At 36.5% G+C, this 24,582-nt stretch overlaps 2 protein-coding genes across 2 annotated transcripts; one reads left to right on the forward strand and one right to left on the reverse strand.

Annotated features, from left to right (window-relative positions):
* Positions 1-16,819: 16,819 nt before the first annotated feature.
* On the forward strand, positions 16,820-20,934 carry LOC122041272 (pentatricopeptide repeat-containing protein At5g15300-like). Its single transcript, XM_042600907.1, has 2 exons — positions 16,820-18,815; positions 20,095-20,934. Exon 1 carries the CDS (start codon positions 16,893-16,895, stop codon positions 18,510-18,512), a length of 1,620 nt encoding a protein of 539 aa, XP_042456841.1. The 5' UTR covers positions 16,820-16,892; the 3' UTR covers positions 18,513-18,815; positions 20,095-20,934.
* On the reverse strand, positions 20,149-20,657 carry LOC122043719 (2-hydroxy-palmitic acid dioxygenase MPO1-like). Its single transcript, XM_042604313.1, has 2 exons — positions 20,268-20,657; positions 20,149-20,190 (listed from the first exon to the last, which is right to left on the reverse strand). The coding sequence occupies exons 1-2, from the start codon at positions 20,655-20,657 to the stop codon at positions 20,149-20,151; spliced, it is 432 nt and encodes a 143-aa protein (XP_042460247.1).
* Positions 20,935-24,582: the final 3,648 nt, after the last annotated feature.

Consider the following 24,582-nt stretch of genomic DNA (forward strand, 5'->3'; position numbering starts at 1 on the left):
TTCTAAGTTAGTACCCTCTACTCCCGTAGAATTGTGGAATGGACGTAACCCTAGTTTGAAACACATTCAGATTTGGGGTAGTCCAACACATGTGCTGAAGGGAGATGCTGATAAGTTAGAATCACGTACAGAAGTTCGGTTGTTTGTAGGATATCCTAAAGGAATGAAAGGTGGTTTATTTTATAGTCCTAAAGATCAGAAGGTCATTGTTAGCACCAATGCCTGATTTTTAGAAGAGGACTACGTGATGAACCACAAGCCCATGAGTAAAATTATTCTTGAGGAAATATGAGAGGACATGTCTAATTTAGTACCAACGGTACAAGATGAGATACCACAAGAAACTGCAACGCATGTCACAAATGATGCACAATTACAAGTAGTGTCTTGTCGTAGTGGGAGGGTTGTTCGACAACCTGATAGATTCATGTTTTTGGGAGAGTCTTTGGACTTGATCCCTAGTGAACATGAATATGATCCCTGGACATATGATGAAGCACTCCAAGATAAAGATGCATAATCTTGGCAAAGTGCAATGAACTCTGAAATAGAATCTATGTATTATAATCAGGTCTGTGAGCTAGTAGAACCACCAAATGGTGTAAAAGCCATTGGATGCAAATGGGTCTACAAAAAAAAAAGAGGGATAGACAGGAAGGTGAAAACCTTTAAAGCAAGGCTTGTTGCAAAATGGTATACTCAAAAAGAGGGAATCGATTATGGGGAAACCTTTTCGCCGATAGCCATGCTCAAGTCTATCCAGATTCTTTTATCTATTGCTGCTCATATGGATTATGAGGTTTGGAAAATGGATGTAAAGACAACTTTCCTTTAACGGAAGTCTTGAAGAAAACATCCATATAAAGCAACCAGAGGGATTCATTGCGAAGGGCAAAGAGCATCTTGTATGCAAGCTCAATCGGTCCATTTATGGACTGAAGCAAGATTCGAGATCTTGGAACATCCGGTTGGATGAACTGATATAGTCTTATGGATTCATTCAGTGTTCGAATGAGTCTTTTGTATACAAGAAAAGTGACAGAAATGTGGTGGTATTTCTTGTACTATACGTAGATATTTTACTCATTGGCAACAATGTCAAAGTGTTGTCAGACATAAGGGTATGGTTATCCAGGAAATTCGATATGAAGAACTTGGGATAATGTGGACATATTCTTGGGATCAAAGTAATAAGGGATCCCTAGAAAAGAATGTTGTGCTTATCCCAAGCTTCATACATCGATACTATCCTAACTCGTTTTAGCATGCAAAACTCCAAGAAAGGTTTTCTACCTTTTCAGCATGGAGTACCTTTATCTAAAGAGATGTGTCCTTAAACAACAAAGGAGATAGAGGACATGAAGGCAGTTCCTTATGCTTCAGATGTAGGAAGTCTAATGTATACAATGCTATGTACGAGACCGGATATCTATTTTACCGTGGGCATGGTTAGCAGATATCAAAGTAATCCAGGACAGAGACATTGGACTGCCGTAAAGCATATATTAAAGTACTTGAGAAGGACTAGAGATTATATTCTGGTTTACCAGGTAGATGATTTTCTCCCTGTAGGTTACACGGATTCGGATTTCAATCAGATAGTGGCAGTAGTAAGTCAACCTCGGGGTATGTGTTTACTTGGGAGGTGGAGCCATAACATGGAGTGTTAAGCATAAATGCGTTTCGCACTCCACCATGGAAAATGAATATGTGGCAGCCTCTGAGGCAGCTAAAGAAGCATTATGGCTCAGAAACTTCTTGATGGACTTAGATGTGATTCCTGGTTTGCCCAAAATTATCATAATTTATTGTGATAATAGTGGTGCAGTAGCAAACTCGAATGAACCACGAGCCCATAAGGCAAGTAAACACATTGAGCGCAAGTACCACCTGATACGAGATATCATAAAGTGAGGAGAAGTTGTTGTCGCCAAGATTGTATCAGCAGATAACCTGGCAGATCCTTTCACTAAGGCCCTTCCGGCGAGAGCTTTTGATGGTCATGTTGAGAGGATGGGAATCAGATGTATGGCAGCATATATGGCAGTATAGTCTTTTAGTATAAGTGGGAGATTGTTAGGATGTATACTAAAAGTCTAGTTATTTATATGAATATTTATATTTTGTAATGAGAATCACTCTGGTCAAATGTTGCATGTTAATGCAATTGTCCATTTAATTTATATTGTAGATAACATGGTGTATGGTGTCACACAGAAGATCATGTTATCAGTTCCTTATAAATTATAAATAGTAGCTCACGGGCGAGATGGATAGGGGCGAACCATTGGAACAGTTGTAGTGTAATTTGGTATTAGTTTATCTTGACTATAAAATTACACTAGTACACAATGTGCGTATTGAGCAGGACCATTTAAGATTATTCTTTTTATACTGACTGCATAAAAGAACAAAACCTCTGTTATTATGGATGTGCGTACTCTTAATCCCGATATAATAACAAACACATATACTTAGTATTTATTTCTTTAATTTATCAAAGGGTGAGATTTATTGAGTTAAATCAATAGGCCGGATAAGTTGAGAAATAATATTATTTATATGGTGTGTTGTTGATTATAAAAGGAAATTGTGTCCTAGTAATCTAGGTTGATAATGTCCCCTTGAGGAGCTCATAAGGATTATTATGTAAATCCTGCAGGTGGACTTAGTCTGACATGATAATAAGGTTGAGTGGTACTACTCTTAGAGCTAGATGTTAATTAAGTGAGTTGTCAGTAACTCATTTAATTAACGAGCATACGATATCTTAAACATAGGGAGACTAACGCACTCATGATAAGAAGGAGCTCATATTATAATATGGGATTGGTGTGGTAGTTCAATAATAACTCTTTAGTGTTATGAGTTATTATTGATGAACTTGAGTTTGGTGTTCGGGTTGAACACAGGAAGCTCAAGTCCATCAGGAGGCCAAAACCAATTCATCCTCTCGGTCCCTGTTGTACCCTCTATAAAGCCTCGCATTCACCCGTTTTGGTTTTGCATCCTACCCAAGAAAGGGGTCGGCCACATCCTTGCTTGGTGCCCAAGCAAGGGGTCGGTCAAGCCTTGCTTCCTACCCAAGAAAGGGGTCGACCAAGCCTTGCTTGGTGCCCAAGCAAGGGGTCGGCCAAACCAAAAGAAAAGAAAAAAAAAGAGATTTTTTCTCAACAGAATTAGAGATTTTTTTAAAAAGAATTACGTTGATTATTTCTTAGAAATTTTATACAAAGAATTATATTACTTCTTTCCTAAGAAATTTTTCTTAAAAAAATTATGTTAATTCTTTTCTAGAGATTTTTCTAAAAAGAATTACGTTGATTCTTTCTTAGAAATTTTATACAAAGAATTATATTAATTCTTTCCTAAGAAATTTTTCTAAAAAGAATTATGTTAATTCTTTTCTAGAGATTTTTCTAAAAAGAATTATATTAATTCTTTCTTAAGAAATTTTTCTAAAAAGAACTATGTAATTCTTTTCTAGAGATTTTTTCTAAACAAAAATCTATTCTCCTTTTTTATCTGGGGCAAAGGGTTATAAAAGGAGAGGAGGTTGTGCCACAAAAATCAACAATTCAATTAAGAATTGATAAGTTTCTCTCCTTTCCCTTAAGGTTGGCGCCCCATTTTTTCTTTTCCTTCCTCTAGGGTCGGCGCCCCACTTCTTTTCTTCTTCCCTTTTCTTCCCTCTAGGGCCAGCGTCCCATCTTCTCTTGGTGGCCGGAGCTTGGAGGAAAAGAAAATGAAGAGACGAAGCACCTTGGTGATCGGCGGTTTGGAGGAGAAGAAGAAGAAGAAGGTGTTCCTTTCTTTGCATCTTTTGGTGGTAGGTGGCTTGGAAACAAAAGGGGTTCGGGTGTTTTTGTCTTGGTAGATCATCGCCCACACGACGTCCAAGAAGAGGAGAGGAATACGGCAGAAGATCAAGAGGTCTTTGTCTACGAAGAAAGGTACAACTAGTTATTTTTTCCGCAGCACAACTAGTTTTGTTTTCTTTGTATGGATCCTGAAATATCAACACAAGAGGCTAGCGATTTCATATTTTCATTTTTATGCTTTGATTTTATGTTTCGATCTTGTGCTTTGATTGAGATCTCTGTAGTTAAACCTAAGATTACTGTGAGAAGTTTAACTATTCAATTTCTTTGAAAGGCTTTATCTAGGAAGTGGTGGATGATCCCATAACCAAGAAGGCCTAGTATCTCGACAACGTCCTGGAAGTCAATCCTTGAAATAAATATTTAATTAACTTCTGTAATATGGTTTAACTTCTAAAGAACACAAGGGTTGAAGTTGGAGTAAAAATGTTAAGTTTCGTTTCCAATCTAAGTTTAACTTCTGAAGAGCACATGGGTTACTGGAAAACGTTCTGTGCTTGTACAAATTTTTGTGCAGGGGAAACAGAACGGTATTCCAAGTAGCACCCTTCAAGTTGTACGCGAGGATCAAGGACATCCTCAACGGGCTCCACATAATCGACCACCAGATGGAGAACCGAGATCTAATAAGGTGTGCTCTAAACATATTTCCTCCAAATGCACTGTGGACATCCATTGTGGATGCCTACAAAATTTTGATAAATTTATCTAAATTAAAATTATACGAATTGTTCTATAAATTAGAGCTGCACCAATAGGCTAATGTCTTCCATTGACTTAAAGGCACCTTCAACCTAAATTTTATTAGCAGATAGAGCCTTTGCTCTATTCGTATTCTTCTCATGGGAAGGTGTCTTCCAGGGATCATTTACACTTCTTTTTCCACTTTTCTCCTTCAAAACCCCAACTATGCCTCCTAGGTACCCTCTAACTCAACCTATCTAGTTATTTTCTTTATTTGTATGCTTTTTCTTGAATGTTTGCATGTATAAACTATTGGTTGCTACTGGAATATCGTACAGATTCCCCTGTATAAAAATTTTATACAAGTCCTAAACCATTCCTAACAACCTATTATGTTCTTTAGAAATTAAATTTGGAATCGCAAACGGAACTTAACATCATTGATTACAAATTTAACTTATCTGTTCTTAGTGGTTTAGACTTGGATCACAAACAATGCTTAACATTATTGATCCAAATCCACCTATGTTACAAATTCAATTAAATATTAATTTCAGAGATTGGTTTCCAAGTTAAACATGGCGAGGCACTAGGCCTTCTTGGGTATGGGAGCATCCACCACTTCCTAGACAAAGCCTTTGAACGAAATTTAATATTTAATTTCCTTATAGTAACCCTAGGTTTAACCAAAAAGAACAATCGAATCACAAATTCAAAAAATAAAAGAAACACAAAATCGAAAACATAAATTCGATTACCTAGATTCATTAGCCTCTTGTGTTTGGTATTTCAAGAGCTAAATAAAAGGATGAACTAGTTATGATGTGGAAACTAATAACTAGTTATACCTTTTATAGCTTATAGACCTCACGATCTTCCGTCGTATTCCTCTTCTTATCTCAGACGTCGTGTGGGCGACAATCTATCGAGACGAGAATCCACCCAGGCTTCCTTCTTCTCCAAGCAAGTTTCGGCCACCACAAGAACTCCAAGAGAAGATGAGGTTCGGCCACCACCACCAAGCTCCAAGGGATGCTAGAAACAAAGTCTCCTTTTTCTACTTCTTCTCTAAGCAAAATTCGGCCACCAAGGACTCCCCAAGAGTTGATGCCGCCGGCCACCAAAGAAGAAGAAAAGGAGATGAAGAAGGATGAGAGCCGACCACCACCAAGGAGGAGAGGAATAATAGAAGTATTGTTATGAGGTAAGGTACCTCTACCCTCTCTTTTATATTCCTTGGTATTGGCAAATAAGGAAAGTTTTAATAAAAACTTCCTTATTTTCCTTGCCATTGAAAAGGAAAATTTAACTAATTAAAAATCCTTTTCTCTATTAATGTGGCCGACCATATCTAATCCTCCAAGGAAGGAAAGTTTTAAACACAAAATTAAAACTTCCTAATTTGTTTCAGGAAATTTTTAAATAAAAATTTCTCTTTTGAAAATTTCCTTCATGGTTGGTTATAAAAGGAAACTTTTATAAATTAAAATCTCTTTATTAAAACATGTGGATGATTTACAAAAAAGAAAGTTTTCTCTAAAATTAAAATCTTCCTTTCAATCTACAAATAAGGAAAGATATCAAATCTTTTTTAGAAACTATAAAAGGAAAGATTTAAATTTTAAAACTCTCTTTTAAAATCATGAAGATGGTTAAAAAAGGAAAGTTTTATCAAAAATTAAAATCTTCCTTTTAACTACAAATAAGGAAAGATATCAAACCTTTCTCTTAATCTTTTGTAGAAAACTATAAAAATAAATATTTAAATTTTAAACTCTTTTTTAAAACATGACTTTCACATAAGAAAAGATTTTTAAAAAATAAAATCCTTTTATTTTAATGTGGTTGGTCAATTAAGCTTGGGTTCAAGCTAGGGCCGGCCACCAACTCACCTTGGTTTGGTCGGCCCTAGATTGGGCTCCAAGCTCGGCTTGGTCGGCCACCTTAAGGTGGGTAAGAAGGTGGGTATGGGTGGGTATAAGACTTTATAAATAAGAGGCTACAATAGGAACCGAGAGGAGGAATTGATTTTGGTCTCCTGATGAACTTGAGCTTCCCGTGTTCACCCCGAACACCCAACTCAAGTTCATCAATAATATCTTATTTCACTAAAGAGTTATTATTGAACTACTGCACCAATCCCATATTACTATATGGGCTCCTCTTTATCATGAGTGTGTTAATCTCCCTGTGTTTAAGATATCGAATGTCCACTAATTAAATGAGTTACTGATAACTCACTTAATTAATATCTAGCTCCAAGAGTAGTACTACTCAACCTTATCATCATGTCGGACTAAGTCCACCTGCAGGGTTTACATGACAATCCTTATGAGCTCCTCTTGGGGACATTATCAACCTAGATTACTAGGACACAGTTTCCTTCTATAATCAACAACACACCCTATAAATAATATCATTTCCAAACTTATCGAGCCTCTTGATTTATCAAACTAAATCTCACCCATTGATAAGTCAAAGAAATAAATACTAGATATATGTGCTTGTTATTATATCAGGATTAAGAGCACACACTTCCATAATAACAAAGGTCTTGTTCTTTTATTCAGTCAGTATAAAAAGAACTTACCTTAAATGGTCCTGCTCAATACACTTAGAGTGTAGTAGTGTAATTTTATAGTTAAGATAAACTAATACCAAATTACACTACGACTATTCCAATGGTTTGTTCCTTTCCATCTTAGTTGTGAGCTACTATTTATAATTTATAAGGAATTGATAACATGATCTTCTGTGTGTGACACCACACACCATGTTATCTATAATATAAATTAATTGAACAACTACACTTAGCATACAAATTTAAACATTTGACCAATGTGATTCTTTATTTCAAAATAAATGTTTACAAAAAGCTAGGATTTTAGTATACACTCTAACATAAACTACTTTAGGAAATGATAGAATGTTATTTCGTCCCAGCCTAGTTTGAGAAGTATCCCCTCTGTCGATGCTAGGTTTCCTATTGAGAAGCTTAAGCATGATTTCCTAGAGTGTTCGTACATTGCATTAAAATCTATGTTTCTAAGTTGATTGTTCTTTACCCGATATTGCACCCCTATTATAGAAGTCATAGACTATTATCAGTTAAATAGGTTAGTTTACTGTAGTCATTTAGTAAACTTAGACATATGTGCCAAATTTTATAACAACATAGTTAAGATCAATGACTTGACATACTCCACTAGAGTAGGTGGTAAGGACTTTAGATTCTCATCCACTCTTTTGTATGATAGTTTATGACTTAGGATCATGTCCTTTTCTATCCTACTCCCATATTACATTAGATACTATCCATATATATTTCTTTAGAGATAAGAGAGTACCTACTGTGACTGACTTCAGGTCACTCTTTCTAAGGGTTAAGGACTATGTCCTATATCGAGTTCTGACCAACTACATTTTGCCCATCACATCTCGCGATGTTGCGATAATGTGTCCTTCCCACTCTTTCTTCCTTTATGCACTATGCCAGCGCCTAGACATCGACATTGCATTACACATGTTTCAGAATGTTATCCATGCATCCACTCTCATCACTAGACGACAGGATCATATGCACTACTGTCACATCTTGACTTCTATATTTTTGACCATAGGGGTAGATAAGACCCAAGGTACATCTACTTCCCTTACCACATATAATGAGATTGGTCAACGTCAGCTTGCATTAGTGCATATAGATGTTACTGCTCAGGTGGGACTGGCTTGGAGAGTGGGCCCTCAGCTAGACATTCCAGACGAGGCCGAGGAGGATATTCCACCTATCATTTTGGTCGAGGGAGAGGAGATGCCAACATTTACGGTTGAGGAGCTCTTTGGACCTCTTCTAACCCATCCCTCGACCTCGACCCAGCCTTCGACTTCGCTATCTATAGAGGACCGACTTGCTAGACTTGAGAAGTCTTTCACACAGATCCACCAGTCAGTCTTGGAGGGTTCACCTCTCTCCGGGGGGAGATGACCACCAGATTTACCTCTCTCCGGGAGGAGATAACTGCTAGATTTTGGCAGCTAGACATACAGATGCAGTCAATCCTTTAAGCTTTATGAGTGCCCGATTAATCTCCACCTCCACCTGCCGATGATGACCAGACTTAATTGTATTCAGTGCACTTATATATATTATGTATCTTCTTAACTTAATCTATATATTCAGCTACTTTTTGATCACTTTATTTGGATAATCTAGGAAATTCCTTTTTAGAGTAGGATATGTTTTTCCTTAAAATAGTCTTCAAATGGTTTGCAAATTCTAAGAGAATTCATTATGTTTTCTACAAATTCTCATTTCCTTAGTATTTCAAAATATATTTTTGGCCTTAGATTAGATCGCACCCATAGAGCATGATCCAATAGATCTAGATAACGAGCACCTCACAAACACACTAGGTATACCTTGATTGAGTATTCAAAAACTTAGAATGGCGTGAGATACGTAGGCTTATTGCCTAGACTTTAGATGCTAATATTAGTTCATCAACATAAGTCTGAGTAAAAAATACTAAGATTACAGTGATCAAGTTAAGTAATCATCTTAGTCAAATACTAACTGAATACATTTACTTAACTTGACTAACTAAGTGAACACAACCATCTTCTAAAGGATAATTTTTAGATGAATTATATATATATATATATAAGGTTCGGGGGGATTTTTAAAACTTAAACAAATTTTTTTAAAATATTTTAGCACTGATAGTATTTTACTTAACGTTTGTGAAAACTATTTTTCAAATACTTTCAAAAATACCTTTCAAAACATGCTTTGCAAAAATTCTTATACTTTTTCAAAATATCGGTTTTGACAAATAAAATACAAGTGTTTTGAAAATTGTATTGAAAAAATTATTTAAACATACTTTGAAAAAAATTTTGAAAGATACTTTCAAAAAACACTTTGGAATGTTTTTAAAAAGTTTTATACAAAGGTTATCTTTTTTACTTTGAAATTTTTTTTTTATTTTGTTTGAGAACTATTTTACAAAATTATTTTGCTGGGACAAATTCTTTGAAACTACTTTCAAAAATATTTTTGGAAAGATAATTTGAAAAACCTTTCAAAAAGTGCCTTGAACAATTGAAATTACTTTACAACAATTTATTTTTTAAAAAGAAACAAGTGTTTTGAAATCTATCTTGGAAAATAATTTCTAAAATTCTTGCAAAATTTAGTTTTTCAAATGGTTTTTTTTTATAAAATCAAATCTCAAAATATTGAAAATCTTTTGAAAAGTTTGAAAATTTCTTTCAAAATACTTTAGAAAATTTTTATTAACTCCTCCCTCCAATAAACCTATAGATTTTTTATAATTATGTTAAAAGGTCTATACTTACTAAAGTTTTATACTTACTAAAGTTTTATTGCAATTTTTATAATTTACTACATTTTATCTATATTTTTTTATGAATGTCAAAGGGGGAGGGTAAGGGTTAAGTAAGAAAAAGACAAACTAAATGTTGAAAATCTTAACCCTAAAATGATCAAGAGAATAAAATGAAAAATGAAATTACTTAATTTTAAGTTTTCTTGAATCATAGTATTACTATTCCATTTTTGCATATATTTTCCTAATTTTAACCTACGTTGTCATTGCATCAAAAAAAAAAGAGATTATTGGTGAAATTTACACTAACGATAGAACTCAGGTTTTGATGAATGACAAGTGAGTTAAGTTAGGTGTTTTTATGATCTAATACATTTACCAAGTGTGCAAAGATTGACGGGTCTAAGGGATCTGACATCGGGATGAAACCTAACTAGGTCTGAGGACCTAATTATTAGTGCGAAGCTCAGATAGGTCAAAGGGACCATCTGATATCTAACGGGAAGTCTAGCTGAGTCCGCGGAGCCTGACAGCTGGCCGAAGTCCAATTGGGTCTGCGGACCTGACAACTGGTGAGAAGACCTGGCGGGTCGAGAGGCTAGTCAATAGATTGTAAGTTGGTAAGTGAAGGTAAGTCACTGGAGGAGAGTGACTCAGTGAGGATGCGTCCCGGTTGAGGGGACAGTAGGTATCGGTCTAGTTTAAGTCCATTTTAGATCTCTAAACTGAGATATTGACTAGTTCCTGGTTCTGGAGTGACAGGAACTAATTATTACTACTTATTATATTTGTGCTAACTTTGCTTTATAGGTTAGATATTTTAGTTTTGGACTAACACATTTTGTAGGGAAAATGGAGCACAAAGTGCCTCAAGTGAATAGTACTCGAGGCGCCTTCCAGGAGATGGAAGGTGCCTTGGAAGGTGTCTTCCATCGGATAAAATTAGACGTCGTCGACGATAAGAGCCAAACTATTTGGGATCGGATTTTATGTATTGAAGGTGTCTTCCATGCTCAATAAAAGAGTTTCTCGACCAAGGCTTATCACACATCACTTCTACGATCTACTGCGTGTCCGTTTGAAGTTTCAATTGCTCCAATTTTCTACTACTACTTCAAAGAAGTCCTTCTACCACTAAGATACTTTTTTGAGTCATCTGATAATCTCTGGCAGACCTACAACAACACACGAGCATGCTCTAAATTATTGGTAATGTTTAATTGTATTGCATTTTTCATACTACTGCTTTAAAAAGAAAGTGTAGGTTGTTACATTGTCCCTATTAGGGGCGAAACTAAAAATTTTTTTTAAGGGGGACTGAATCCACACTGTGCAAGCCATCCATCACTACCGCCGTCGATCGCATGCACAGACACACTTCAACATGTCCTTTTGGGTGGGAAGAAGGATGGGGAGGGGATGAGAGGTGGAAGGCCTGGAGCTTAGGTTGGCTCCATTTCTCCACCAACACCATCCACTTCATCACCTCCTGCATAAAAGTTTACAGGAGAAGAAGATTGGGGGGCTGCAAAAGCAGCCCCCATAGTCAAGAACTATCATACTAGGCGATTCCGACGAACTTGGGGAAAAGGAAGGGGGGGGCGGACTAAAGCCCCCCTGTCGGTCTACCCCTGGTCCCTATCTTTATATTCGATTACCTCTTCCGATGGTTCCAGAAGAGGTGTTTAGTGAATTATCCATCAATAGATCCGTGGGACCTGGGTCTTGGAGTAGGAGTCACCAAAAGTTCCGAACTAAGTAAAATCGACTGAATTTGGCACCTATGGGTTATATTGATTCTGATTTTCAAGCTGATAGAGGCTCTCATAAGTTGACATTAGGATATGTGTTCACATTGGGTGGTAGTGCCACTATTTGGAGAAGTATCAAGCAATCTTGCATTGTTGATTCTACAATGGAAGCGGAGTATGTGGCGGCTTGTGAAGCAGCAAAAGAAGTCATTTGGCTAAAAAAGTTTTTGCAGAGTCTTGAGATTGTTCCTTCTACATCAAAGGTCATTACTTTGTACTGTGATAATAGTGGTGCAGTCACAAATACAAAAGAGCCCAAAAACCATCAACGTGGAAAGCACATTGAACGAAAGTATCACCTAGTAAGGAATGTTGTTCAACGAGGAGACGTGACAGTGTGCAAGATAGCATCTGCTGAGTGAGGGATATTGTTCAACGAGGAGACATGACAATGTGCAAGATAGCATCTGTTAAAGATCTTGTTAATCCTTTCACTAAGAGCTTAACTTCTAGAGTTTTAGAAGAACATATTCAAAATATAGGTGTACTAGATATGTCTCATTTACTCTAGGGCAAGTGGGAGAATAATGTTCGATAGTATAGTGCTCATTGAGTACTTTTGTTATGACATTTTGAAATTAAAATAATTTTTGTTTATTTATTTAAATAAATTTATTTTGAGCATTGCATATGTCCATTGGATTGTTGTATTATTATAAATTGAGTGTTTAAGTTGTTAAACACGGAAAGATTCAATTTGTAATTCAGTTCAAAAAAAAAATTATTATCCATGATCAGTAAATCAATAAGGGCAAATTAGTCTGACAAGATCGTCTCAATTTTATTGAAGTCTATCTTTGGCTTGGTAATAAAATTGGGGATACATTTGGTTGTAATGGACTGGACCACGAGAGATTTGAATTTGATTCAACTATACTAATTCAAATTCACTTGATTGTCATATATACCACATCAATCTTTAGCGAATAATGAACTTTAATTACTAACTTGAAGTTCTTTGAGACATCAATAGGTGAGATCAGACTATTGGTCAATATCTCGATATTTTGGGAATTAAAGTGAAATAACAAAGAACATATATTCGCAATATGGAATCTGTCACCTTGTCAATAGATATGATCATGAACTCATGAGTTCTTCTAAACGACAGTAAAATTTGAGCTTAGTAATTCAACATTCTTGTTGAATTTATTCTGTGATGCAATCACATGGGACTATCAAAAGAGAAGATGAGGGCTGAGTTATGAATATCTAATAGGAGGCAATATGCAAATGGTACCCTATTTTAGATGTTCTAATTGATTGACGAGGGTGATATATTGGGTCGATCAATCAGAAGATATGATTATTGATTTTAGGCTTCAGTGATTTCAATTAAATTAAGAGTGCAATCTTATTCTTTTAGTAAAGTAGAATAAGATTGATAAATTATCTTAATTAATCATGAGTTGATTATATCAAATTAATTTATTGGAGCTTAATTTAATTAAGTTTGATCAGGTCCCTTTGGTGTCTCGAATATAAACTTAGATAAATTATATGAGTCATAATTTATGGAATTTGTAGGAATAAATTAATTGGATAATTGTGTCATTATATATGGAAAGTTTATATGAGAATCTTCCTAATATAATAAGATATGATACTATTTGATAATCCATTAATTTATGGAAAAGCAATCATTGCATATCTTGGTTTGGAATTATCTCATCTTTCTAGGCTACTTTAAAAATAACATAGTCGAGTAGAAAGTTATGACCACACACACATAATAATCCTATGTTTGAGTTTGAGAAAACACCGGAGAAGGCTTGGAGGTATAAAGCGTTGATCTAGTGCAGAGAAGAATTGTTAAAGCACGCTTCAAGGGTAATATCTAATTCTTTGTGTGTTGTGATTAATTATTCGTATTAAATACGTAGAATACTCACAATCCTATAAAGTAGAGATTATTAGAATCGCAAGAAATTAATTTTGTGATTTGATATTCTTGACCATAGCTTTCATTAACAATAAGGATTCACACATGCATTCAATCGAATAAGAATCAAGCACAAACATGTCATAGAAATAAAAGACGGGCATATCCATAAAGTTTTATATCAATTCATATCACAACTACTCTCTAGTTCTAGAACAAAGAAGATCTACTCCATTGCAAAGGAATAACAAACCAAGAATACAAAATAAAACATTCTATACAACTCTAAATGGATGATAAAGGAGAAGAAATGCTTATCACAGAGTTTGTCGATGTCTTCGGGATGCTTCCTTGCCCCGAAGGTGGACGAATGGTGCGGATTGACAAAAATGGAAGCTCTAGGGTTTCGCCTAGAAGGCAAAACCCTTTCCCAAGGAAAGGGGTGGAGACCCAAATCAAAGATGTGTCAAGGGGGGAGAAAATCCTCTTATATAGGATCGGGGGTGTGTGCCCTGGCCATCGAACTCACACGACCATGCCTTTTGGCACGGTCGGACTGTGCACACCACGTAAGAGCCCACACAGCCGTGCCTGGTGGGCACAGCTAGGCTGTGTGCACTTCTAGAATAGAGAGGCACAATCATTCCATTTGGTACGGCCTACCTGTGTGTTCTTTTTGAATGTCCGGCATGGCCATGCCATTTGGCATGGCTGGCCCATGTGGCCGCTTATTGAGGAGGCACGGTCGTTCCTCCTCACACTATCGAGCCATGTGAATCTCTGAAATGAGGGCCATGGCCTGCCCATTGCTGGTTTCCATAAGAGCTTTTCCCTTGCGTTCTTTTTCGCTCCCTATTAATAAATGCACAAAAAGAGCAAATCTCTAGGCAAACGAGGAATAATGCTAATAAAATGATGAAAAAAAGTGTAATAACATAAATCAAATATAGGAAATACAAGTGAATATGCGTTAATAATGATCTAAATGCATATATAACCTACACACATCGCACCCCAGACTTAAATTTTTATTTGTCCTCGAGTAAAAATCTGTAATCTAAATCCATGTATCAATGTAGTGCATCATAATCCCTAGTGATTTAATCTAACTCTATCAAATAGTATCATTGGTGAGCATGATATCAAAATAATTTGAGTATGACCTAAGAAGTAGTTCTCCTTGCTCGATGCGATGAGTGGTCAAAGCTTTTCAACTTTCAAATTTTATGTCTAGTCAAATCATCATCTAACTAATTTCCTTGTAATCTCGATGATAGGCATTTATCTGCCACATGCTTGATTTATCTTTCTCAAACTACCTAAGGTATCAAAGGTGTGCTCGGAATCAATAGAATCTTAGCATTTATTTTTTCAGTAACCTAACTCGGTCTTAAAAGGATAAATATTAGATTCCACTCACGATAATTATTTGTAATCACTTATTCAATTCAATTTATATATATATATATATATATATATATATATATATATATATATATATATATATAATTCCTATTTTTTATAGTGCTTTAATAGTGTAGCACTAACACAAATGCAAGTGTATATACATGCAAATGTTGGGATACGATTTTTTTCAAATGAATTTAATTGATCTGAGTCATATCGAGTAATCAAAATGTAGTTTAGGAGATCACCTTAGGACACGCGTTCTAGCAAGTTCTATGAATCATGACTCTTTACAAAGTGACCTACTGTTCAAACTTGGCTAAGTGGAGAGAAATCCTAAAATTAGGCCAACATTCAAATATTTCCAATAAAAGTAATGTTCACTTCATGCTATTAAAGATAGAGAAAAACTATTCAATAAGCATACTAACACTAAGGATTGAAAACATAAGTGAAGAATAAACGTGCTAGAATTTTTACAATAAGGAATAAACAATTATAATGTAATGAATGATATAACTAGAAAATTTTATTATACAAAAAGAAAATATGACAAAAAACTAAACTAAATTAGTACACCCCCCCCCCCTCTAACTTAAACTCTTTATTATCCCAATGAAAACCAAAAAATAATATGGAGGAGATATAAAGTAAGAGAAGGTACTAAATTATGTGTGTCAAATGTCAAAGTTATTAACTTCTCCATCAGGTAATCGTACTCTTCCTAATCTCTGAATCCTACAAAAATAAAACAAGAAATATTAAGAAGAGGGATTAGGGTAATGAAAAAGAAAGGAAAGGAAGTACTAAAATGAAAATAAGAAAAAACTTAGATCGTCTCCCAAGAAACACTTATAGGTCGTCTCCATTGTTCGTCCTACACAATACGTATATAATGTTACATAACATGATAGTTGAGGACGAGGAGGATGCAGTAGGAAATTGGTCAGATGAAGATGGTAATGATCCTCCTGCACAGATAAATTAAGGTTCGACTGAAGAATTCTGAGAGTACATAAGGAAAAATTATGAGCTACGTGATAATCAAGTGCATCATCAGCTTCAAGCCAATTTAGTTGAGCACATATGGACACACTATGGCTGCGATGAATAAAGAGTAATTTATTAATTTTGAAGCACTTAATTATCTAATGTTTTATTTTATACAATATTTTGTAATACATCATGAAACTCTTAATCTTGCACCACTTCTCTTTATTACATGATCAATAATTTTTTTTTATCAAATTATTATTTTTACATAAATAAATGTAAAAAATTTAAAATACTAATAAAATTATAAATTAAATTAAAATATTAATTATTATTATATATAGAGTAAATGAAATTATAAATAGAGATAAGTGAAAATAAAAATAAAAATAAAAATAAATACATTGATAGTGGGGTTATAAAAAATTATTGAAGAGGTTTATGATAGTGGAGAGAGCTTTTTAAAATGAGTGAGATTTTTAACTTTTGATATGATAATTATGTGACTGAATATAATTTTTTTAAGAGATTTACGACTTCGGATGCCCTTAATCTAATCTTAGGAAGGTGAACCTTAGAGAAATTATAATCAATTTTAATAGAATTTCAACTGCGATTCAAGATGTAAATTACCAAAGAGAGCAGAAAAAAAAACTCAAGAATCGCAGATCAGAGAGAATATGGGCTCTGTTTTTTTAGTCAGGTCTCAGATACCAGCTAGCAAGGAAAGTGAATCGGAAGGCGCATCACGAGTGATTTTGTGAATTCCAAAGCGGCCAATGTGAAAATCAACCGTTCACATCAACCGTACTGGGGCGGCGTTAAACTATTTTAGTTATCAAGGGTTAAGAAAATAGGAACGACGGTCTCCTCGCTCGTCCTCGTCATGATACGGAAATCCGGCGACAAGCGGCGACAGCCGGCGGTATGGCGGCGATGCCGCACTCTCCGCTCCCTGAAGCAAATGCACGCCCTTATGGTCGTCCGTGGCTTCCTCTCAGATGCCTCCTCCCTCGGCGAGCTGCTCTTCTCGTCGTCTGTGTCCGTCGCGGGCGCCGTGACCTACGCCCTCCAGTTGTTCGATCAGATCCCCCACCCGGACCTCTTCATGTGGAACACCGTCATACGCGGCGCTTCCCACTGGACGCCCTCGGCCGCCATATCCCTCTTCTCCCGCATGGAGAGGGCCGGCGTGAGGCCCGATAATATCACTTTCCCTTTCCTACTCCGCGCCTGCACCAAGCTCTCCGAGAGCTTCCTGGGCTCCCAATTTCATGCCAAGATCACAAAATCCGGTCTCGAGTCTGATTCCTTCGTCAGGAACGCCCTGATCAACATGCACGCCAGTTGCGGCGACTTGGCGGCAGCGTCTGCGCTCTTCGATGGACCTGCGCGACACGACGTCGTCGCATGGTCCGCGATGATCGCGGGATACGCGAGAAGAGGTGAGCTGAGCGTTGCAAGGCAGTTGTTTGAGGAGATGCCCTCCAAGGATTTGATCTCCTGCAATATTATGATCACTGCGTATGCTAAACAGGGGGAGATGGCTATGGCCCGGCAGTTGTTCGATCAAGTTCCTGTGAAGGATGTTGTGTCGTGGAATGCGATGATTGCCGGCTACGTGCACTGCAGCGAGCACAGGCGAGCACTGGAGGTGTTTGAACAAATGCATCTTGCTGGAGAGCAGCCTGATGAGGTTACCATGCTGAGCTTGCTGTCTTCCTGTGCTGATGCTGGTGTTATGGATGTCGGTAGGAGGATACATGGTTCCCTGATGGAAATGTGTTCCAGAGGCAGGATTTCGATACGCCTCAGCAATGCTCTGATAGACCTGTATGCAAAGTGCGGGAGCATTGAAAGAGCCATAGAGATCTTTGTTGGCATGAGGGAAAAGGATCTGTCCACTTGGAACTCGATCATCGGAGGGCTAGCTGTGCATGGACATTTTCGAGATTCAATCAATATATTCGAGAACATGATTGGAATGAAATTGAGACCAGATGAGATCACTTTTGTGGGTGTCTTGGTTGCTTGTAGTCATGGTGGGATGGTCGAAGAGGGAAAAAGATACTTCTATCTTATGCAGAATAAGTACGGGATCGAGCCAAATGTTAAGCATTACGGTTGTATGGTAGACCTACTTGGGCGTGCAGGGTTACTGGAAGAAGCATTTGAATTTATAGATCATATGAAAATTGAGCCGAACCGAATAATATGGAGGGCACTGCTTGGATCTTGCAGGATTCATGGCAATGTCAGGTTGGCTGAGAGAGCTAATGAAGAATTGCTGAGGATGAGGAATCATGCTAGCGGTGATTATGTGTTGCTATCCAATGTTTATGCTTCAAGAGGAGAGTGGCGTCGAGCAGAGCAGGTGAGAAAGTTAATGGATGATAGAGGTGTCATCAAGGAGATTGGTTCTACTCTGTTAGATACTGATGGCAAAGAGATTTTTAATTTCATGCCAAAGAGGAAGCCTGGTTTAAGGATCGATGTGGCTGTTTAGTCGATATTCACTTTGACCTGGATGATCTATACTATCAGACTGATGTTTCGGAATACTGGTTCTTTTAGTCTGAGAGATTCCATATAAAGGATCGGAAATGTTGTCTTTGCTGTCCGCAAGCAACTTTCTTGAAGTGTTACTATGGATTAAAATCTGTTGAAATTTTCCAAATTGGCAAATAGACTGCAATGTTGTCTGGTGTACTGGGAGGATAAACAACTTACACAATATCAATGACAGTCTGTACTTGCAATATGGATGATCATGGGATCTACCACGATGGAACTCTTAAGAAAGCAAGAGGTAAGCTCTCATTTTCTTTTATTTTTTTCCAACTAAACAAATAAATAGGAAAGAGTACAGGTAGATGTTGCGCCAATTTCTCAGATTTGCAGCATTAGAAGTTTCAAGTTTCAATTGTTTTCAAAGTGTTCAAAGTAGACAATATTGTTATTTACTTTTCTAGTGCAATATCTCAATGTTAAGCTGATTAATATAACATTTGCAAGGATGAAGAGAAAAAACAAATCTATATCAACATTGTGTTTATCTAAGTATGCAAGCAGACGGATAAAGGTGTTCTCCCCTTGTTTATCGATCAATCCCTTCAGGCATCCTCAATTTTTACTTTGACACTTGCATGAAAACCAGGATATGGTTCGTATCCACATATATTTTTCAGAACCTGGACTTATGAACCTGTGTTAGTTGTTTCCATGCAACATAGTTGCAAAAAAAATATAGAATTTTGGTAATTACCTCTAGTAAAACGAAGAATGGAGCTGTCAGTAAGGTCTCCACAAGGTTGTCAAGGAGAGCTGGAGCTCTTTTCTGCCAGACACAAAAAAATATAGGTCCAGTTGTTTCTAATCAACAATTGTCTTGTTGCAAAAAAATAAAAAAAATGGAGATGAAGTTACGAGGGAGTACCTCAAAGAGTAGGTGACCTAAAATTTGCGCCGTCCAGCAAAGTAGCTGAGCCGCCAGAACAACCTGTATGGGAGAATCCCATGATCATTACGTTTCAGCTAGACTAGAAAACTCAAGCATACATTAGCTTCTAATTCGATGTGTAATCTTGTTCATTAGGATGACAAAACATAAAGCATCAAAGACATAATCTTCTATATTATGATCTGTTGTTATGCTTTATTAAATACTAAATAACATGTACTAAACCTGTTTTATATATCAAACACAAATGATTCTGAAATTGTGAAGGTTTTGTGCAGTGCCCTTACAATTTGCTGTGCAAGTTAGTTCGCTAAAAAATGAGTTTCAAATCATTTTGTAGAAACAAAGCTCTTGAATGCTCTAGTCAAAACAAGTTAGTTACTTACCTTTCATTAGAATTGATGTTATTACTTTATCATTGACATGCTCTGGGGAAAGTGAACGAATAAACTCATGTGCTGGAACAAGATCTATGATCTTGTAAAAGTCCTATGGAATTTTGGATCTTGTTTTCTTTGACCTTATGATTTTATGGTATTTCATATCGAGTTACCTGGTCCATATTTATGAAGTTCAAAAAGTCAGGTTGGTTCTCGAATCTGACAGATTGCTATTGTTTTAATTGCAGGGAAGAGGAATGTTTGATCAGCTGTTGCTGTTGCAAGTAACTTATAAATACCATTCAAATGCGATCGAGCATGCGAGCATATGAATATGAAACTTCCTAGAAGCAATGCCAAAGATATTGAGAAGTAATATTGAAGAAATCATGCATTGACTGACTACGCAAAGTCATCATACCTTCCAGGCAAGAGAAAAACCAAGCTGGCTCGCAAGGCAGCCGCTACCAATCCAGCAGAGGATGCAAAGAACAGCAGCAAGGGATCCAGCTTTCCGGTCCATCGACACATAGAAAAGTCCAAGCATCACCACAAAGACAAACCCAAGGTCGAGAGCCAGGACCTCCCCTCCAAGCCAGGCAGGGAGGAAGAAGATTGGAGTGGTGAAATGGCAGAGGATAAGAGAGGTGTAGAAGATCGGCCAGATGAAGAGGCTGTGGATTACAACATTTGCTGGGTTGCTGTGGTATGCTCCATAGAATTCAAAATGTTTCTCCAAATCCAACAGATCTTTGGCCACCAGTGAGAAACAAGGCAGCCTCTGCCTTTGGCATTGAGACATTGTGGCCATTACTGAAGAAACACACACAACTTCTCCAGAGGAGAAGATCTATTGAACTCTACAGTAGGCTAAAATTACAGTTTTTTATCCCTTTTGTAGTCGTAGATGATGAGAATGAAGATTAAAATGGAAAATTTTGGGATATGACCCTGCTCTCTGATGTCTGTGGGTAGGTAGATGATGCATTCAATCCGTTGGCTTTATTATTTTCGGCACAAATTTGTTTTCACTTAAGCCCTGTTTAATTGAGCGGATGGAAATGAAAATTGTAGAAAAATTCACGGTACCTCTGCTTACTTAAAAAAAAAAAAAAAAGGTGAATGCTTTCCATTCTTCTGTTTATCTAATGGACAGATGAATTTAGGAATCTATTTGCGGATTTTTTATTTTTTTTAATAGTTTTTTTTCCTCCCAGATTCGGCAGGAACTGGAAGTAATTGCCTTCCTTCCAACTCCCATCTGTACAGCTGGATTTCCTATATATACAAAGATATAAAATAAATATTTAGTGTTAATTTTTTTAACAAAATTTATTAGAGGGGAAGGTTATGATAAATTTTTTTTTTATTTTTTTTTAAATATAAATTTTTTTTAAAAAAACTAAAGATGAAACAACCTACTTTTTGAAAAAAAAAAATATTTAATGATAGTTTAAATTTATCAAAAAAAAATAATTAGAATTTTTTTTCGGGCCATCTGTCTATCCCCTAATTATTATAAAAGATCATTTATGAATTAATATTACAAATTCTTTAAAAAAATTAGATCCGTAATCTTAGCGGCCCCTAATGTCGGCCTCATGAATATGAAGGGAGATAAATATAAATACACAGGTCATAGACGCATGGTAGGATAAATCTCAAATTGTCAGTCCCTGATAATTGACTTTTGACCATTACGTCAAAAATATCATGCGTCCATCGTCTACGCTACATCCTGAGACATGCAAATTCTTTTTAATTTGTATTCAATATCCAACTCTGCTATTGCATTTGATGGTAGTTAGAAAGAACTTTTATATTGTTCATGATAATTTTATATTTTCTAATCTTTCTAGAATTTGATGGTAGTTAGAAAGAACTTTTATATTGTTCATGACAATTTTATATTTTCCAATCTTTCTAGATTTGTTTTCAAGACAACCATGGTTCAATAACTGAGAACTGAGTTGTGGGAGCTTGCTCTTTGGCAATAACTTTGAAAATCTTTTCCCTGGATGAAAAATCATAGTGAACGACAAATGAAAGCTTCTATGGGGTGAAAGTTATTTCCCTACCATCGGCTCTACTCCCGCACAAACCCCCCACTTCCAAGTTCAATCGCCAACTTGTCTCCATCACCTTCATGGTCATCATGTCAATCAGCTCGGCCAACCTCTACCTCCATAGTCATGACCCCCTTATTCACTCTGGTTGCTTCGCCCTCGTGTTTCTAGTTAGGGATGGTAACGGGGCGGGACGGGGACGGGGACGGGTTTGTCATTTTCATTCCCGTCCCATTTTCATTTTTTCGGGTTCGGAGATTCTCCAAACCCGAACCCGAACCCACGGGGATCAAATCCTCATCCCCGTCTCATTTCCAAATTTAATTTATATTATTATTATTATTATTATTATTATTATTATTATTATTATTATTATTTAATAATTATTATTAATGATAATATTAATATTAATATTAATATCAATATTAATAATATTATTATTAATAATATTTTCAAAGTTTTTAATATTAATATTAACACTATTATTAATATTTTTTTAAAAAATCATATTATTATTTATTAATATTATTAAAAATAATATTCGAGACGGGTTCAAGGATGATGATAGTATTCTCATACCCGTCCCATCCTCGAAAAATCGAGAATTCTCATCCCTATTTCAAATTTTCCCCGTGAAATCCTAAATTCACAGGAAAAATTATCATCCCTATTTCTAGTTATCCTTGCCCCTGCCAATGCCCCCACCTCAACCAACATCGACGCCCTCTTACATGTGTTGACAAGCACTGAAGTCTTGATTTTCCTTAAATTGTTATCATATGGCAAAAGCATCATTCAGAAGATCAAGGATAACAGAGTATCTTCCATAGAAACTCATTTGAATGTGTGAAATAAGATAACATAAGGTACATCAGAATCAAACCTAAGTTTTGATATTGTTAAATGTTCAAATTAAATCTTATTGTGATCTAACAAGTTGACTGAATATGCAGGCTATTTACTCAACCGGAAAAGTCTTAATTGGAGACTAAACAGAAAAGACTTAACAGATCGTGAAAGTCAGGCGAAAAAACCAAGTGTGTTGAGAGGATTCAACACTTATGAAGAATCTCGATAGGTTTAGAGGACCATAGATCGAGAGAAAGCCCTGGGTGACCGATCCAATGCTAAACGGTAAAGTTTAAACATGTCTGGAAGACCATGTTTGGCAGGTAGATTGAGGTAAACAACTGGAGGAGCGACAGTGAGGTCGTGTTCTTGATAGGAAGAGTCTAAGGTCGCTGATCCAACTGAAGAAATCGAGAAAGTTTTCAAGTTGAGACCAAGACAATTCTACTGTCTAATACTTCTCATGCATTATATATTACTGTGATAATCTCTGTTTTGCAAGAAAATTCTGTATAACTCTGTTTTGCAGGTCTGGCCTGATCGATCGACCGAACAGAAGGATTGGTCGATCAAATAGGAGGATCAATCGATTAAACAAGAGGATCAGTCGATCGAACAGGAGGATGGATCGATCGAACAAGAGGATCGGTCGATCGAACAAGGCTAACTCAGATCAGAGACAAGTTCAGACCAAAGTAGAGCAATATCTGATCAAGGCATGATCGGTCGACTGAACCAAAGAATCGGTCGACCGAACCAAAGGATCGGTCAACCGAACACTAATGATGTAGCAAAAATCAGTTGATCAGAAGCAAACATGGGAAGCCAACTTGATCGGTCGACCGAACCCAGGGATCGGTAACCCGGACGATCATCACATTAAAGGCATATTAAGTGTGAATCTCAACAAACAGGGAAGTTCACCGTTCGATCGACCGGGCAAAGGAATCGGTCAACCAAACCATTAAATGTAATTAATGTCCGAAGATTGAATCAGCATCAGATCTCAGCGAAGAAGGAAGGGAGCAGGTTCGGTCGACTGAACCCAAGGATAAGTCGACCGAAAGTTAACGATTCTTATAAAAATGAAGCTCAAGGTCCGAGGTTGTACATCTGTTCTGTGTTCACTGCTGTGCAAGCTCCTATTCGTATGATAAGTCTGCTACTCATCACCAAACAAGCTACTACGCAACTCAAGATGTACCGACCGAGTTCCATCCTACATCTAGTGTCGGTATAATTTTAATTAGCTTGTTTTGTACTCTATTTCAAGTAAGATAGTAGTCTATTACTATCTTACACATTTCATTGTACGATCTGCTTCTCTCCGAGATTTTCGAAAAGAAGAGTTTTAGTGGATTGCCCAACAGTGTGATCGAGGACCACGGGCCTTGGAGTAGGAGTCGACTTAGGTTTCAAACCAAGTAACCGTAATGAGTCTCTATTTTTCGTTGTGTTACTTTGTTGTAAAAAGAAAAGGAGTGTTTTTAAAAAGCGATATTCACCCTCCCCCCTCTATCGCACTCTTTTGATCCTACAATTGGTATCAGAGTCTGGTAGCTTTGAAATTACTTAACCATTTTTCGAACAATTTTAAAAATACTTTTTTAAAAGTATTTTCTCTTAATTTTTAAGTAAGATTTTTTTTAAAATTCTTTATCCCGCACTATTAATCTCAAGACGAGAGTCTTGGAAATCTTCCTTGCTTTTTTCTTTGTTAGTAAAGATGTCAAACTTGTACCAAGAAGGGTACATCACTGTTCGCCCTCCATTGTTCAATGGAGAGAATTTCAGCTACTGGAAGAACAGAATGGAATGCTA

The sequence above is a fragment of the Zingiber officinale genome, chromosome 2A, assembly GCF_018446385.1.
Source record: "Zingiber officinale cultivar Zhangliang chromosome 2A, Zo_v1.1, whole genome shotgun sequence".
NCBI lineage: Eukaryota > Viridiplantae > Streptophyta > Magnoliopsida > Zingiberales > Zingiberaceae > Zingiber > Zingiber officinale.

Coding starts and splice junctions, on each gene's coding strand:
- LOC122041272 (XM_042600907.1), top strand. CDS start 16,893: ATGATACGGAAATCCGGCGACAAGCGGCGACAGCCGGCGGTATGGCGG.
- LOC122043719 (XM_042604313.1), bottom strand. CDS start 20,657: ATGGCCACAATGTCTCAATGCCAAAGGCAGAGGCTGCCTTGTTTCTCA. Junction 20,191..20,267: donor GTTTTTCTCTTGCCTGGAAG/GTATGATGACTT, acceptor CATTGCTTCTAG/GAAGTTTCATATTCATATGC.